The 17993-nt window shown below is 47.7% G+C and overlaps 1 protein-coding gene across 1 annotated transcript; it reads right to left on the bottom strand.

Annotated features, from left to right (window-relative positions):
* Nucleotides 1-1914: 1914 nt before the first annotated feature.
* Nucleotides 1915-3366, bottom strand: LOC146209892 (uncharacterized; the record flags this gene model as incomplete). The annotated part of the gene is made up of 1 exon (XM_084581435.1): nt 1915-3366. A coding segment is annotated over exon 1 (1452 nt), but the record flags the coding sequence as incomplete, so codon positions are not given.
* Nucleotides 3367-17993: the final 14627 nt, after the last annotated feature.

A 17993-nucleotide genomic window follows, 5' to 3' on the forward strand; every position in this document is an offset into this window, starting at 1 on the left:
CTACCACAATATGGTAGCCCGCGCTTCTACTTTTGCATACATTCACCAAGTCTCCCAGAGTTTACCATTGCACTCTGATGCCATGCAAGTATTTGACAAAATGGCAATCTTTGAGTGATGGAAAAATATATTGCATGTTTAACAATTTACTGCGCAGACTGTAACAAAATATATATTGTAGGTATTAAAATAACAAATTCACAGCTTAAAAACATATCTGTAATCTGTTAAGTACCATACTTTACCACATTGAACCTACTCTTGGTGCAACCGATGTTAATGTTACGCTTGGTTTCATTTATTAGGCTTAACATCCCACAGTGACTCAAGCTACGAGAGATGCAGTAGTGGAGAGGTAGGGAAATTTCGACCACCTCGGATCTTTTAACAATCACTGACATTGAACAGCAGACGGGTGCCTATGTTTTTGCCTTCATCGAAATGTGGCCACCATGGCCAGGATTCAATCCTTCATCTTCGGGTGCAGTAGTCGAGCACCCTAACCACTGTAACTCCACTAAAGGTAGACATTAAGCTTAATGCTCAAATATAATCTCCTATTTACATGTCTCGAATTGGATGTTACAACCAAAATGAAGTAAAAAGGAGATGTTTATGCTCCATCTGTTATGCTCTATATGTACTGCAATGTTAAACAGCTCAACAGCAAATACTTCAATGCACACTCTTGTGTAGGCTTCACGATGTCGATACAAGACTGACGTAGCACATAATGAAATAAGCACATTTGCATAGTTATCCGGTCATGAGAAGTCACCCAGTGAAAACATTAAACTCAGTGACTAGCACAGGCATAATTTGTTTCCTATAACTGTACTTAAAGCAGAGAAATCTTGCTGCACCATGCCTTTGTGCAGCATAAATCTATAACCCCAGTGTGGATAAGCATGTACAGACACTTCATCTTGCACTTCCATGTGCTTGCCTATGCTGCACGCATACTCCTGAGACACGTTGTGGAGTTAGCGCCTCGTCATGACGCTGGTCCACACATGGTCCAGTGACATGTGCTGCTGATCATGGAGGGAATGGAAGCAGCGTTTCAGCTGCCCTATTGTCCTACAAAAAAAACACATTGTGAGTGGGCTATGCAATGCCACTATAAAGCTGGTGACGCGCGTAACGCAAGTTGCTGCAGTAAAAGTGAATGCATATGCAGAATAAACATTTTCTCTCCATCATGATGCATTTCAAATAAAGCCACATCTGCTCTGAGTAACCTGTGGTTTATGGAACTGACAGCTTCGTAATATGCTGTACATGGAATGTATGCTTTAAGCATTTGTTCTTCCAGGCTATCACACAACCTGTAAACGTGTCCGGTGCAATGTAATGCAGTAAATACCCTTGCACCATTAATGAATGGAAATATTTCGATACCTTCATTTAAGTAAATATATATCATGCTCAAATGACAAAATATTACTATGATATTTGAACAAATCTAATTGCCAAGTAAATATTGATATGAGTCATTCAACAAATATAACTTGACTGACACCCAACCATAATTTGTTTGCTGAAAAGCTCCCCCCCCCCCTACAGGCTTGGCCAAAGTTATTTGACTGCTGTGCTATTTAACTAGTAAACAAATGCGACATCAAAGTTAATTTCTTCAGCATACATTGTTCGCTCAACAACATCTGCAACTGTACCAAGCTGTTCGAACAACACGGACATCCACAACCGGTCAGTGTCCGATACCATGCAATCCAATATTTAGAATGTGCTTCGCACCTACCTTTCAATCACTGCTCTGGTGGTTCCGTGAGCTGCGCTGTATCGCTTTTTGCCGCACATGTCCGCATTCTGGAGCCAGGTAGGTAGGTAGCAACTTTAATGATTCAAAAAAAGAACGAAATGAGGGGGGTAAAGGGAAGTGAGGGAGCAGGACGACGAAGGGCCCTCAGGCCGCTCTAGATGGCAGACGCACTTTTGAGCTTCGGCGACCCCTCGGGCCCAGCTCACTGTCAGAAGCTGTACCTCCGGCAGCGAGCTGCGCAGAGCAGCCTCCCATCGCTCCTGATGTCTTGGCCCTTGCCACGGGGGCTTGGGTTTGTTCGGGCAGTTCAGGAAGACGTGAGTAATGTCGGCTCTAGTGCTAGGACACAAGTGGCAGTGAGGAGAGGTTTCGCCACGGTTTATATTAGAGAGAAGGAAAGGGGTCATGACTGTGGCCGTCTGAAGTCTGCGCCAGAAAGCCTGGTCGCTTTTGGGAAGAGATTTATGCGGAGGAGGGTACAGCAGGTGGGAATTTCTATAAAATACGGTGAGGTCGTGGTAGTTAAGAAGCCGATCTCTGGCACTGCGAGACGAAGGCACCAGGTCGCTCTCAGCCCGGTTGACGAGTGCTCGGGCTTGGAAGTGAGCGGCCGTGTTGCCTGGGTGTTCGCTGTGTGCAGGGACCCAGAGGAGGGTGATGAGGTGATTCGGTGGAGGGAATGATGCTAGAATGTTTGCGGCCGGGGAGTGGATTTTGCGATGGGCATAATTACTAATTGCTGTTTTGGAGTCTGAGAAGATATACTCAGCAGAGGAGTGTGTGACTGCTAGGGCAATTGCTACTTTTTCAGCTTGCAGGGAATCCTGCACATTTGGAATGGACGCACTGACTATCGTGTTGTGGAATCCATCCACGACGGCTAACGCGAAAGCTGGTCGGTTTGAATATTCGGCAGCGTCTACGTAAACTGCCGGAGCGCCAGGAGGGTAGTGCTTGTGCAAAGCCTTGGCTCTAGCTTTCCGTCTCTCACGATTATGCTCCGGGTGGGTATTTTTGGGAAGAGGCGGAATGTAAAGATTGTTGCTAACAGCGGTGGGAGGATTGCGCGTGGCCGAGGTATGACCGGGTAGGTTTATCCCAATTCGGCGCAGAAGAATTTGGCCGGTTTCGGTATGGGAGAGTCTGTGGTACTGACTAATGAGGTGAGCTTCTACCAGCTCTCCTAAGGTGTTGTGAACCCCTAGTTGAAGTAGTTTATCAGTAGGCGTTGATTTAGGGAGGAGGAGAGCGCTTTTGTAAGCTGTGCGGATACGTCTGTTGAGTTTCTCGGTCTCCGTGGGTGTGAGGTAGAGGTAAGGGATGAAGTAGGTGATCGTGCATAGGCAAAATGCTTGAATGAGGCGACGGGTGTCTGCTTCCCTCATGCCGCGATGGCGATTGGCGATACGCTTAATTAGTGAGGCTGTATTGAAAATGGCAGCACGAATTAATTTTATGGCCTCGGCGTTGGAGCCGTTGTCAGAAATACTGAGACCTAAAATTTTGATTCTATTGACCCTGCGGATGGGGGTGTCGTTTAATGTGACTTGAATATTAGGGGGGTTCCGTTCTTTTAGGTCCATGACTATGTGCTCAGATTTAGCTGCCGAGCAGCTTAGACCAATGCTGCTTGCATGCGTAGCAACAGTGTCAGCGGCCAGCTGAAGTTTGGATTCTATTTCGCCATGGTTGCCGGTATTGACCCAGATGGTGATGTCATCCGCATACAAGGAGTGGTAGATGGAAGGATTTTTGTCAAGTTCCCTCGCTAACGGGATAAGAGTAATGTTAAAAAGAAATGGGGACAAAACTGCTCCCTGGGGCGTTCCCTTACTGCCTAGCGTTAAAGGGCAAGTTTTTACTGCGCCTGATTGTAGACAGACGGATCGATTGCTGAGAAAGACAGCAACATAGTCATGCGTGCGAGAGCCCACGTTTAGGTCGCTCAGTGATTGTAAAATGTTAGAGTGGGCAACATTATCAAAGGCCTTCGTCAGGTCCAATGCAAGGATAGCTCTGGTGATGTGAGGGAAAACGGGATTGAGTACATCCTCCTTAAGTTGTAACATGACGTCTTGGGTTGACAGGCCCGCGCGGGAGCCAAGCATGGTGGTGGGGAAGAGCTGGTTTTGCTCCATGTATCGGTTAAGTCGATTTAGGATTACGTGCTCCATGACTTTACCTGTGCAGGAGGTGACAGAGATTGGTCTCAGATTCTTAAGGTCTAAAGGTTTGTTAGGTTTTGGTATGAAAGTTACCTTGCCTGATTTCCATTCCGGGGGTAGCGTGCCCTGGTCCCAGTGTTGATTCATGTACCTAGTGAGAGAGGCTAATGATTTGGCGTCTAAATTTCGTAGCGCTTTGTTTGTTACTTCATTAAGACCTGGTGCGGACGTGGTGCGGAGCCTACCCAGGGCAGCCCATACCTCCGCCTCTGTGATGGGAGCGTCCAAGTCTAAATTGGGGGTTCCTTTGTAAGCCGGTAATGGTTCCTGCTTTAGGTCGGGGAAGTATGTGGCTTTAAGAGCTGCTTCAATGTCTTGTCCCTGTTTCTCCGCCTCGTGCAGTAGTTTGGTGATTTGTTTATTATTTTCTGACCGTGAGGAACATGGGTTTAGCATATGGCGGAGGAGGGACCACGAGTTTTTATGTGTAGAGTGCCGTCTAATCGGTTACATAACTGATTCCATTGCTGTGACGAGAGCTCGGCCGCGTGTTCGATGATGAGCTGGAGCGTTTGCGCCATTTTCCGTTTTAATTTGCGATTATGTTTTTGCCTGAGCCATCGGTTCTCTAAATTCTGATAGGCCTCCCAGAGGTGGAGTAGTCTGCTGTCAACTGGATCGCCAATATGTTCTGCCGGGGGCAATTTTTCGCTAAGGGATACATCCCATAGGAGCTTAGAAGCCCAGTCCATATAGTCATGAATTTCTTGTGCTGGGTTTTGGTCTCTAATTTTGCGGAACTTGTCCCAGTCTACAATAGGTTTAAGGTGAAACTGAGGCCGTAAACTAGCAGACGGCAGCGTAACTGTTAGGGTGTAATGATCGCTGCTGAGGTTGATTCCCGTGTGAGTCCAGTTAGCCTGACGGACTTTCTTAGTAAAAGTAAGGTCTGGGCTGGTATTTCTGCTCACACTGTTGCGAATGCGTGTGGCTAGTGTACAGTCAGTGACTAGGGTGCACCTATTTTGCTGAATGTACTGAGATAGACTGGTGCCCTTGCGAGTGTTCTTATTATATCCCCAGTCTACGTGTGGCGCATTAAAATCACCCGTTACCACTATAGGAGCGGAGCCTGCTATTTGGATGGCCCTGTCAACTGCTTCAAATACAGCAGTAAGGTTATCTCTAGGATGAGAATAGATATTTAAAACGAAATATGAGAGTTGTCTTTTACGATGGGGGATTAGTTTGAGAAGAGTGCAGTCGGAATAGAGGTCGGACAGATCGTGAGCTACATACACGATATTTCTCTGGATATATGTGGTAACCCACTGGGAAGTAGAATGGGAGTGTATAGCCTGAAAGCCTAGAAGCTTGCATGCCTTTAAAGGCTCTTGTATGCAGATGACATCTGGGGAAGGTGTAGAGTGCTGTATGTATAGAGAGAGATTGTCTCTCTTCCTTTGCAACCCGCGGCAGTTCCATTGCCATATGCAGAGTGAAGAGGGGGAGGAGGAGGCAAGGGCGCAAGGGGGGGTTATTGCTGGGAAGGCGCTTGAGAGGGGGAGGATTGTGGCAGGGCGTCCAAAGGGGAGAGCCGAGCAACTAGCATGCCGAGAATATTCTCTATCTCGGGAAAGCGTTCGGCGATTTGGGTAAAGCCTAAATCAACCTTTTGTCTGAGCCCCCTGTGCTCTTTTCGGATTTGTTTAAATGCGCATTTAGGGTCCTCGTCAGCTGAATCGGGCTGTTGTGTCCTCTTCTTTTTCGCGGGCTGGGGGGAGGATTCTATGGGATCGCTCTCTGATTGGTCTGCTATATCTGACTCCGAGGTGGAGAGGGCTATAGTAAGGGACGGAGAAGGTTTAGGAGTAGGTGCTGTAAGTGTATTTAAGCGTTCCAGTACTAGAGCCAACTGTTGCTTTAATTCCTGATTCTCTCTAGTTAGACGTTCGATAGTTTCCTGAGTTTTAGAATTTTCTTTTCATTCAGATCGGGTTCTAGTGGAGCGGGAGGCTTGCTCTGCCCAGCTCATCTTTTGGTACTGGGTCCCAGTGTCCCGGCTTTGGTATCCAGTTCGTCCAGAACTTTTGCTCCCGTTGCGATGGTGGCCGTCTTCGATTCTTGGGAAGGACTCCTTCTTGAGGTTGAACTCCTGCTGCGGCTGCGCCTGTCGTGGACGGGAGGGACGACTATAGCGGAGTTGGTAGCGTTTCTAGCAGGCCCTGTCGCCCGTCATGTGGGCGCCCCCACAGACCACGCACGTCGGAATGCAAGGGAGGTCCGCTTGGTGCTTCTGTCCACAGCCTGGGCAGGTGAGGCGATTCGGCAAGGGGCACACATCGCGTCTGTGGCCGATTTGTCTGCAGTTCAGGCAGGCCTCCACTTTGGGGCGGAAGGGTAATACTGCGTAAAGGACGCCAAACATTTTCACCGATGGCGGAAGTTCTTCAGCCTTGAAGTGAATGAGCACAGAATGCGAGGTTCGGCCCATGTCCCTGGCCTGGACAACCGGTAAGAGAGGATTCGCCCGGCGTAGTTCTCTGAGCAAGTCCGGCGGCGACTCACCGTTCCAGGTGCGGTAGATGATTCCTGGCCGTGCCCCGTCCGGAGGAGCTAAGTATGCGTGGAACATAAGTTTGCTGCCACGAAGTGTGAGTTGTCTGATTTTGGCATAATTGGCAACTCGGTCTGCGCAAGAAGTTGACACAGTGAAAATATTCTTGGCCAGGTTGGTACATATGAGGTCCTCCTTGGCAACAGTAGGCTGTAGTCCGCTGCCGGCGACAACAGCCGCCCGTAGTTCTCCCTCGTTGTATTGGACTAGACTGACACCCGCATTAGGGCGGAAAACAATCTTGAAGTCGTCAACCGGCAGCCGCGGCAGCGGCCTTGTACGGAGGCGCGTCGCAGCTGTCTCGTGGACATTTGAGGGAACGCTTGCTGCGGACGCCACTTTGCTTGCGTGCGTTCCATCAGCTGATGCAGCTTCGCTTGCCTGCTTCTCGTCGGGTTTCTCAGATTGCTGCCCAGGCAAGCTTTTTCGAGCATTGAGGACTTCAGTCCATTCTGCCTGATTGAATTCTACGGCGGGAAAATCCTGGCCGCTCACGGTGTACTCCATCTGGGTGTTGAAGAGGCGCGTTCGTACGGGAGCCCTACGCCGGTGCAGATGGCGTTAGGGCTAGCGAGGCGGTATGTAGCCACGCAGCCGGAGTAGAAGCTCTTGAAGTTCCGGAAAAAAGTATAGGTCCAAGGCACTCACCAGCAGCCATGGCGAGGTGTCAGCGTTCCATGGAAACCACTTTCGCACCAGAAGAGCAGTTTTAGTTCTCGAAAAAACTGTGGAATGCGGAGCCCATGCGAGGCACGACTGCCTTGCTCGGCCCCCTAGCGGCGAATCATTCTGGAGCCAAAGTCTGCATGGATAGCCCCTGCAGCAGGATGCCGGTGTAAGTGCCCGGTTTGAAGAGCTGAGCGAGGGCGCTGTGTTTGCGCACTCGTGCGTCATATGTGCCACCGGGCCACTTTGCGACCACATCGAGGATCTGGCACTTGCTGTCCACCACAAGCTGCACGAAGATGGAGTGGTAGAAATGCCTATTTATATGCACGCTCCCTCATAGAGCTCATGGGCCTGGATCTTGACATGAGTGGCATCTATGGTGCCCACGATGCCAGGGAAACCTCCAGCAGCACAGAAGTCGCTCATGCGGCCCGGCAGCTCATCCTGGGATGGCCAGCTGTAAAGCAGGAAGCCTATGTCACTTCTGGTGCGCATATTCATCGCTTACAGTTGCAGGCAATCATGTGGCGGCACAAAACCGAGATTGAATTCCACGCTGATGCTATTGCGCAGCAAGGCTTGTCGTCCCTTACTCAATCGGTGACGTGCCGATGGGGTTCTGAAGAGGATGCAGTGCAGAGCACATGCCCTAAGTGTCCAAGGCCAGCTGCCGAGATGGATCTTCGACACATTTTATGGACATGCCCAGGAATGCAGCCGTCAAGAATAAGACGACTACAAGAAGCACCACCAAATCGTCTGACAGCTGTTCCGATTTTTGAAGACAGGTGCCACACAAAAAGTCCTGTCCGTCAAGCTTACTATATTTAATCAACATCAAGCAACACAGGTAATTAATATACCCCTTGTTAGCTATCAAACTAGACTGTTTTCTGCAGTGCAACACACCATACCGCAATTCCTATTAAGTCAAAAGGTAAGAATACGTCCAGCAAAAACAAAGATAATAGCAAGGTTGAGTATTTCCCAATCTTCATACAAAGAACATATCTGTACTAAAGCGGGGGGGGGGGGGGGATGGTAGCACATCTGTGGCGCACATTGCAAAGATAAAGGAATAAAATGAAATGCTGCAATAGCAGGAACTAGTGAAACCGGGGTCTGTGCGTGTCTCTTCCCGATGTTTCCTCACATCCAACTTCATAAAACCTTTCTTTCCATTTGTGCGTTAATTGCAGCGCGAATGTTACTGCAATTCACGCCAATCGCAGCCCAAATGCTTTGTGAACACAAACGCAACCCAAGGACGAAAGTTTGTGCTGATCACGGGTCGTTTACAGTACGGAGACAGTAAAATGGAGGCATGTAAAGAGCACAGCATTGCATTAAAGCCACCGACGACCACAGACGTGACACAGGCGTGATCACGCGCACAACTAATCACTTCGCCACGAGACGTATGCACACGGTGCACAGCGCGCACACATAAGCGCGCACACACACACACACACGCACACACACACATACGTCGAATAAAATTATACACACAGCATGCCCGTTGGACGCGGAAGCTCTTCGGCCATCACCGGAGACGCACTTAGTCACAAGGACGATTTCATCGCACGTTCTATTTTTTTTGTTCACTGAACGCTCACTGATTCACGATGTGCTTGACTGCCTTACTGCGCAGCGAAAGGGGCCCAAATGCTTCGCACGCTTGCAGCCGGATGCTGAAACGCAGAACCAGTGATTTCAACAGTTGCAGAGAAATAGACCGCTGGAGAACGAATGCTGACAGAGGAAAAAACGAACTAGTGAGCGCACAGGCCAAACAGCAAAACACCCGACTGCAATCTTCGTTGCTCACTTCGGCTCGGCCCGTGTTCACCAGAGTGGCTTCCATGAACACCCTCAGCAACCACGTTAGTCATTTTACCTCATGACACAATCTTAAGCCGCAAAAAAGCAACGACACGGATCTAGCACAACGCAAGAATGACAATGTTTACATCTCAAAGCTGGGACGGGGCCAGCACGTCCCTGATTTCCCCTATTTCGCTACTTAGGTACCTGCCGTCCTTGTGTCTTAACTAAGACGGCACTAGAGTCGTAATCTTGCAAGCGACTTATTCAAGTCAAGACTGAAGCCCAGTCTTGGCTCCAGTCTTAAGCAGCCATGCTAGCGGCCTATCCTTAAGACTCCAGTTAAGTCTGGACTTAGCTAAGACAGTCTCAAGATGGCTTGTGCAAGCGGGCCCAGGTTGTCTTGCTCAGATGACCAAGCTTACGAAGTTGTTTTGCCCCGGCTTCCAACAGGTCGTAATGTTTTTAACACTCTTTATTTGCACGCCGATGTGAGAGCGAGACCATACAGGTCGAGGTTTCTCGCAACGCGCTGGCTCAGTTGGTACTGCTCCCCGAATTTATCGCCTTGGGTCGTACCAAATGAATCACGTTTGGGCCATCACGTTCAAGAGTGACGATGGAATGAAGCAGTTGCTGTCTTGCCGTGAACTAGCCGTGAAAGACCGTCGGTGCATTGTTGTCGATCCTGGTGACCAGGATGTTAGGATGAAAATTCACTGGATTTTCTACAACGTTCCCGATGAAGATGTGCGGACCGCCCTGGCTCCGTAAGGCACAGTCACAGAAATTGCCAAGGAACGCTGGCGCGTACAAGGCGTACTGGACAAAGGCTCCTCAACACGGTCAGTGACCTTGAAGCTGAAGCCTGGTGTGGCAATTGATGATTTGCCGCACCAACTGCGCATTGCTGGCGAACAGGCTCTCATAGTCATTTCCGGCAGAGCTCCACTTCGCCTGAGGTGCCATACCACAGGACAATTCCGACGTGAGTGCAAAGTTCCTCGTTGTACTCTATGTCGCCGCTTCGGCCATCATGAAACTGAATGTGTCAAAACCTATGCAAATGTCATAGGGTCTATGATAAGGCAAGACACCTCGGAGCTCATCATGGGCGAGGTTGAAGCTGAGGAAGCTGCGAGAACAGAATCGAACACACCGAAGTCAAATGCTAAGGATACGGATGACACTGGGGGCGCGGCAGTGAAGTCTAGTGAAGACCGCGCCTCTCTGCCTGTTCAGGCAGGTGTAGCCGAGACTGTGGGGGCATCAGATGGAGAAGGCAGCATTATAAGCAGAGGTGGGCATTTGACCTCAAAAACCTCGACCTCACCTCAAACTCAAAAAATATTTGCCGACCTCACTCAACCTCAACCTCATCAATTGAGGTTGAGGTCCCCCAGGCGACCTCACCTCACTTTTCAGGTGACCATTGGCAACCTCACTCAACCTCACCTCAAACTCAAAATGTGAGGTTGAGGTTTGGCGCTCGACCTCAAAAAAAAAAAAGAATCATTAAATGAAACCGTAACTTAAAGCAAATATACATTTCTCGGTAATCCTGGGGTATATATAGGCTAGCCAGAATTTTGTCGTATGAAGGCTGTATTTTACTCCTAATTTTATACTACAATTAATATCCTGGATAAAAGCAGAGAAACTCTGGACACTACATGTCCAACTCTGCACTAAAGTGGCAATCCTCTCCCCCTCCTCGCCTAACCTTTTGTGGTCGGTTTCAATCTAAGGCCTACATGGGTACCACGTTACTACGCATATATAGGCCCTTAATGCAATACAAAGAGTTTATCCCATCTGACCCACGTGAATAAGATTCGTATTAGAAATAAAACAAGCCAGTTCTTACTATAAACTGAAAAGACAAATGCTGTTGACCGTAGTGACGACGACAACAATGACGATATGCTCTTTTTCTTTTCTTGCCACATAGCGCTAAACAGACAGGGACACAGCGAGACACACGGGACGGGCGCTTTTTTTTAATCGCCCGTCCCGTATGTCTGGCTGTGTCCCTGTCTGTTTAGCGATATGAGGCAAGAAAACCGACACCAACGCGCCCAAGCTTTCATCCTTGCTCTTTTTCTTAATTCGAAAAAAAAAATTGATGATTGCCGAGCTTTTTTTTTTAATACACTGTACATTGTTTTGCGACAGAATACGTTAAATTAAGAAAAAATAGGAATACAGTCGTGCCTCGTTAGTATGGACGCTTTGGTTTCCGACCAAAACTGTCCATAAAGCGAGTCATCCATAATAACGAGTCATGAATAAAAACGAAAAGTATATAATTGAGAAAAAATTTATAATTAATGGCTGCTGTTTTAATTAATTTGGGTATATAAACACAGCCGAGATGTCGATGCTACCCTCTTCTCCATAAATCCGTCGACCCGAAACGTCATGTCTGTTCTTAAACCCTGTCAGCCATCCTCTTGAGTAGCTGAAGTCAGTAACGCCTAGACAGAGCGTAGAATAATATTTCTCAGTAAACGTCCCCCTGTTTTACTGAACAAAAATTCCGTATGTCATCACAGGTAAAACTTATCAGGACGGAGGAGAAGAAGCACCCATAATGTTGCCGAGGCAGCGAGCCTTCTCTTGAAGCATTTCGTCGCTGACCACAGCACCATTCACGTGCACGTTCCCGAACCACATTACCAAGGCTGACTCCATTTCTTCGAACTATGCTGGGCGCTGTCGGACTGTGGCTTACGCTGTGATGCCGACGTTGAGCCATTTATCAGAGTCCGGTAGTATATATAGATGGTATACCGTCGACCTGGCGAGGCTGAGGCCTAGTTGAACTTGGGTCCAGTCTTTCACGGCTTGGATTGACTGAGATTGCTTTTGCCGCTTGTATTCACAGATTTCCCGCTTCGCGCCTAAGTTCAGCTCCATTCTTTTGAGTTTAACTCTCACCATGCCATAAGTCAGACTAAAGTTGAGAGTTACAGGCTCCTGCTTCTTTGCACTCTTTTTCTCTAGTTAACCTCCCTGACTTTGCGTTCTTCTGATTCTCTTTCTTGCCTTGTACTGTTTCTGTAAGGAAGCGAGGAAGTCAAGTTGGCAGGCTACTATACAGAGGGCTATCAAACAGCCCTTTCCTGTGCCATTTGTATGTGTTCCTATGAAACAAACACTGCAAACTGAAGTACAGTTTAGAACGACGGCTCGCCGACTACGAAGAGCTCAGACCTTGTCAAGGCCGCATCGTTGACCCAAGGCGAAGCCGACATGCGGATCGCTGTGGTGCAAAATGTGGTAATTTGGCAGCGCAACAGTGACGAAAACCAGGAGCATGAGAAGGAAGGGCGTCCAGGACGGGATGCCCGGTCCTGGTTGCGTGGTCGTCGCGTTTCTTTTGTCGCCCTACTTCGTGAGTGTGTCTTATCCTGAACACACTTTGTGTTCTGGGATAGAAAAACTTCAGTTCACACCCCCAATTTTGGCGCTTGTCTTTCTTCTTATTGTTTCTTTCTTACGCTTTTACCGGCCTCTCTTCTGTTCACGTTCAGCAGAATTTATTGCGACCACATGTTGCTGTTTTCCCGACTGCGGTCTCTAGTTGCGGCGCTGCTGCTGCACCCAGAAATCTCCCGGTTCCCTCCTTTTGGGGTCTTTCTTAGTTAGCTGACCTCGGTTTGCTGTGTACGATCCCTGTCATCCACCCTCCTTTTCTCCTCCTCCTCCCTTCCGCTCTTGCCTCCCCCCCTCCCCTCCTAAAACGACGACACGCCAGCTTTGGTTCTTTCCAACTCCACAGGACTCGTTCAGGCATCCGACCGTATCGGCTGTCGCATAGGTTCCCGGCCTGCGCACCCTTCTTTAACTTGCGTTCGGACTACCCTGCTTTTTCAAACGATGTCCATATTAACGAGACAAAAATACATGGGCCGAATAGGCTGTGTGCATTCATCCCATCTCCATTATTCAGAGAGCAAGTTTCTATATTAACGAGACATAAATACATTGAAAAATCTTCGCCCCTAGAAAAACTGTCCATAATTCGGGTCCTCCATATTAACGGATGTCATATTAACGGGGCACAAATTTTCCATAATAGCCACTCATGAAACGACTTGTGAAGACTAAATCCCCAGCAAAACAAACAAAAGAGGATAAGACAGCAAAACACCAATTAATCATAAAACTCGGCCAACGCCGAATAACCCTTCAGAAAATTTCGAAGAGGAATGCTGTTTATCTTATGAGGTCCCAACCGGCAACTCCTGGGCGTTAGTTTATAATTCTGTGATCCCGTGGCGTATTGCAAGAATTGGCCAAATTGCTTCTTCGAACACCACGCTGACATTAAAAAATTACGAGGGTCGGAACTGCTAAGAAAAAGGGTTAAACGTGAACCACTTTGCTCTCGCGAACATCGGCTCGCCCGTCAAATTTCGCCGGAGCAAAATGTCCACTCCCATCCGCCTAAAAAAAAAAAACACACACACACGATATAAATTACTTGTACGTCCGAACCGAATACTGGATGCCATTTCGCCAACAATTCTGAGACAAGCTTCTTTGTGGTATTCACTTGTTTTCCTTTGAAGACTGAGCTAATAAATTGCACGGTGGTGTCTCCGAAGCTGCTTCGCCGCGTGCACCGTAGGTGAATCTAGAGAAATCGTTTCCCCATTAGTGTCGTATAGTTACAGCACATAAACGTAAAATAAAGACAAGAACAGAAAGGAGGCGAGCAAGCAGCCCGGAGGGACCGTGCCCCCCGCTGTGCACGCGCTCCTCCCTTCGCCGTCCGTCTGTAGGCATCTGGTTTTGCTCATGCGGTGAATGCCGAACTGTCACCAATACACACCAAAAGGCAGTGGCGTATGTGTGCCAGCTGCGCTTTCAGAGACTAGATTGCGTTTTCCAATACTTGCAAAAGAAAAAGGAAAAAGCTAAATGACCATGCGGGTTAAGTGGAAAGGAGGGTTGGGCTGTGGGCCTCTGAAAAGATGCCAAAGAAAGAGCCTAATGTGAGGGAAGAAGCCTGTTCTCTTTTCGGCAGTGTACGAACTTAATTGACATACAAGAAAATATATATAAATAAATACCATGGTAACGAAAGTAATAACAAATATCACACACTAAAAACAGAACAGAACTGCGCTTCCCAGAGCGTATAGAAGGTTTGAGACATCGACTTAATACTGCATTCTTCAGTGCTAGCATGTAATTGGCTTCATATCACGTACATCTAAATTGAGTTTGAAAGAAAACAAGTATCTGAAAAAATTATTCCGTCATCTGGCCACAAAAACAAAAGAGACACGTTAAGTTCGCCGCACCAATTCGTCCGTCTAGACACCAAAATGTTGAGCCGGAAACCATCTCAATACTTTCTAGCTCGTAAACTGTGCTTCCCAGAGCGTATAGAAGGTTTGAGACATTGACTTAATACTGCATTCCTCAGTGCTAGCATGTAATTGCCTTCATATCACGTACATCTAAATTGATTTTTAAAGAAAACAAATATCTGAAAAAATTATTCCGACACCTGGCCACAAAAATTTTCATCCGATTGATTTGTCAGTCTCGAGCAGACGGGAGCACAAAAGAGACACGTTCAGTTCGCCACACCAATTCGTCCGTCTAGACACCAAAATGTTGAGCCGGAAACTATCTCAATACTTTCTAGCTCATAAAAACATGTAGGAGAACGCTTTTCTCTTTTTTTTTCTGCGCCTGAATAAGAGATTTCAAGAGAAACCTGATATTATGAAGTTAAGAATCCCTTACTCTCCTTCTTCCTCGTGCATTGCTTGATTTCACTAGAACTGGAGAGAGAAATAAAGGGCCTTAGCGGAGCGAAATCCTTTTTTTTTTCATTGCGCTTTGCTGCATACAAGCCCCATATATTTTTTTGCCTCTTCTATCTCGGCAAATGGTTAACATGCGCAGGCTTCTTTCCTGTATACCAGTTGCGTCTTATAAGCTGTGCCGTCCGTTTAATCCTGTTGCATGTTTTACCGCTACACTAGCACCTTCATCCCATTGCAGTTGTTCGGGGCCACCTGCGAATCTGTTAGAAGAAACAAGCAGCACAAGACCAAAGAGAGGTTGTTCTGGAGAATACAAGAACATACATTTACAGGACCGGAATATAGAACGATGACATACAATTCGAAAGGGAGGACTTCGATAAAATGCCCAGATGGTATTGTGCCGGTTTTTCTGGTTTGTTCATGTTTTTTTTTATCTGTCAGTATCACGTCTCCTAACAATTTCGCTGCACCATTTTCTGTTAAGTTTCCGTGCAATGTACAGCGGGGTCCTTTATCGAATGTAAGGCAGCAGCCGTGACGTTAGCGCCTGGAAACGGGCATGCACAAGACACAGTTTTTGCTCCGTGCCGTCTGCGCAAAGACAATTTGCTTCGCTTTTTAGTTTGCTGGTTTCTTTGCGGCGTCCGACAAAAAGCACCGCAGGTCAACGTGAGTTATGTGCTTTGCGCGCTCCTGGGTGTTTGAGCCTGAGGCAAGCATCGGCACAAACAAGTCAGAGGAAACAGGGGTGGCGGGCGGGGGGCATGAGGAGTTCGTGAAGTAAACAAAAAAATATCTCCTTCCAAGTAGACCAGATGGAAGCGTCCTCGGGCTGCGGACATTACGGTGGAATGCCGAAAGCTGGACAGGGGCTGCGGCATCCGGTCGAACGTTTGGGGGGTAACCAAACACCGAGAGTCGGCGGGCACACCGCGGCAGTACGCTCGAGCTCCGCGTCAAAAGGGGCGCTCTTCGAAGAAAGCCACGGCAACAGCAAAAAGCATGGACCTCACAATTTCGACCTCACACAATGACGACCTCACTCAACCTCAAACTCACGCATGAGGTTGAGGTCCAATTTCGTGACCTCACTCAAAACATTTAGAGCTGTCACCGACCTCACCTCAACCTCACCTCACTCCGTGAGGTTGAGGTCATTTTGAGGTTGAGGTCGACCTCATGAGGTCGAAACCTCATGAGGTTGCCCACCTCTGCATATGCGAGAAAATGCCGCAGTTATCGAAGGAGGTATGGACTATGAGCAATCATCCACCAACGTGGCACCAACAAAGATGACCCATGACAAGGCCTGTGTTGAAGATTCGAGCTTTTTCTACCCTCGGCGCCGACAACCACCGCCCAAAACGCCAGGACAGCGTCGGGCGACGCTTCGCCCGAGGCCCAACATCCCGCCGGACAGAAAGCCGGCGACGACTACACCGACGTAGAAAAAATGGCTCGCCCCAGAATGACTCAAGGACGTGGGGCGACTCACGACGGTTCTGCCAGCGAGGGTGTGCTGACGTTCAGTCAGTACACGGCGGACGCACACCTCTCGAGTGAACTTAAAATTTCGTAAGCGAGAACGTTTCCTGTTTTCTTCATCTGTGTATAACACGGTAGAAGGCGAGCACCGAGCGGTTCGGGTATATTGTGTTTCTCAACGAAATGGCAGCTCAACCTGAAGCAACACTTCGATTTGCGACGTTTAATGTAAGAGGCCTTGCAGCGAGGCGACGTCAGTGTCAACTGAGTCGCCTCATGCTGGACAACGATTTGGACGTGATAGCAGTGCAAGAAACTAAGGTCGAAAGTGAAACTCAGACAAACCGCATGGTCGGACCGTTTAGAAATCAGTAGAGTGTATGTGTATGCCATTCTATTGGTACATCAGGAGGGTGTGCTATCTTCACCCGCAATTCTTTAGGTATTGTTGAAGAATCTGTTGTAGTTTGTAATACTGGACGTTTTGTTGTGTGATTTTTCATATCTTGATTTACAGTGGCGCGTACTGTGTGTGTATGCCGCAAATAAGGAAAATGAGCGCAAAGCATTTTTCAAAAATATTGAACCTTATTTGAATTCTACCAGATATACGATCCTTCTAGGTGATTTCAATTGCGTGTGTATACCTGAGGACAGAGCTACTAACGCGATCATTCGGGATCAAAGTTCGTTGCTTTTGAACTCAATTGTCCAAGCGAACAATCTCGAAGACGTTGGGAGTGTTCTGTCAGGAGGAATCCGTCCTCAGTTCACGCACTTCCAACAAGCCAGCCACGCGCGACTCGACAGAGCTTATGTGTCGGCTATCTTGGTGCCAATGAGTAGTGATTACTTGGTTAAAAGCATTGCATTCAGCGATCATTGCAAGATGATGTTTACAGAAGGAGCCAAGCCAAGAGATCTAATTTCAACTGACACCTTTGGAAAACAAATGTAAAGCTGCTTAGTGATGAAAGTTTCGCGCGTACAGTACCAAAAAATTTTGTAGTTTGTTTATGGGCGACAATAGGCACGTTATAAAGAAATGGGAGAGTTTCGAAGAAGAAATAAAAATGAGCGCAGTCTAAAAAGCGTGTGCACTACGACATAATGAGAAAACGGAGGAAAAAGAGCTTCAAAGCTGTATAAATTCATTTCTGCGGCTAGAAAACGCACAGCCAGGACAGTTTGCAACAGAAATAAAAGAAAAAAAAAATAGACTGGAACTGATAGACAAGGAAAAATACAAAGGTGCTATACACGCACGCGCAGAGCGGTTGTGGCTAGGTGAGTCGCCAACAAAGCGGTCCCTTTGCCATAGAGAGCGACGAAAAACGATATGCCGTCAAGAAAGAGATTAAAGAGATAGACTACAAGGAAGAAATAACTCGCGATTTCAAGACTATTCAGCGTGCGTTTGTTGATTATCATGAAGAACTGCTGGGTCACGAGGCAAACTTGCAAGAAGGCTTTGAGTCAGATTTTTTGTCGCTGTTGAATATACTAGGTGATGAAGTTAAGCTTAACCTAGAGGCACCTATTAGCGTTATTGAACTCGAGCGTGCTATTGGTGAGTTGAGCTCTGGAAAGGCACCGGGACCAGACGGGCTTGGCGCAGCTTTCTACAAAGCCTTCAAGAGTGATATGGCGTATGTGTT

The sequence above is a fragment of the Amblyomma maculatum genome, chromosome 1, assembly GCF_055883805.1.
Source record: "Amblyomma maculatum isolate TAMU_Amacu chromosome 1, ASM5588380v1, whole genome shotgun sequence".
NCBI lineage: Eukaryota > Metazoa > Arthropoda > Arachnida > Ixodida > Ixodidae > Amblyomma > Amblyomma maculatum.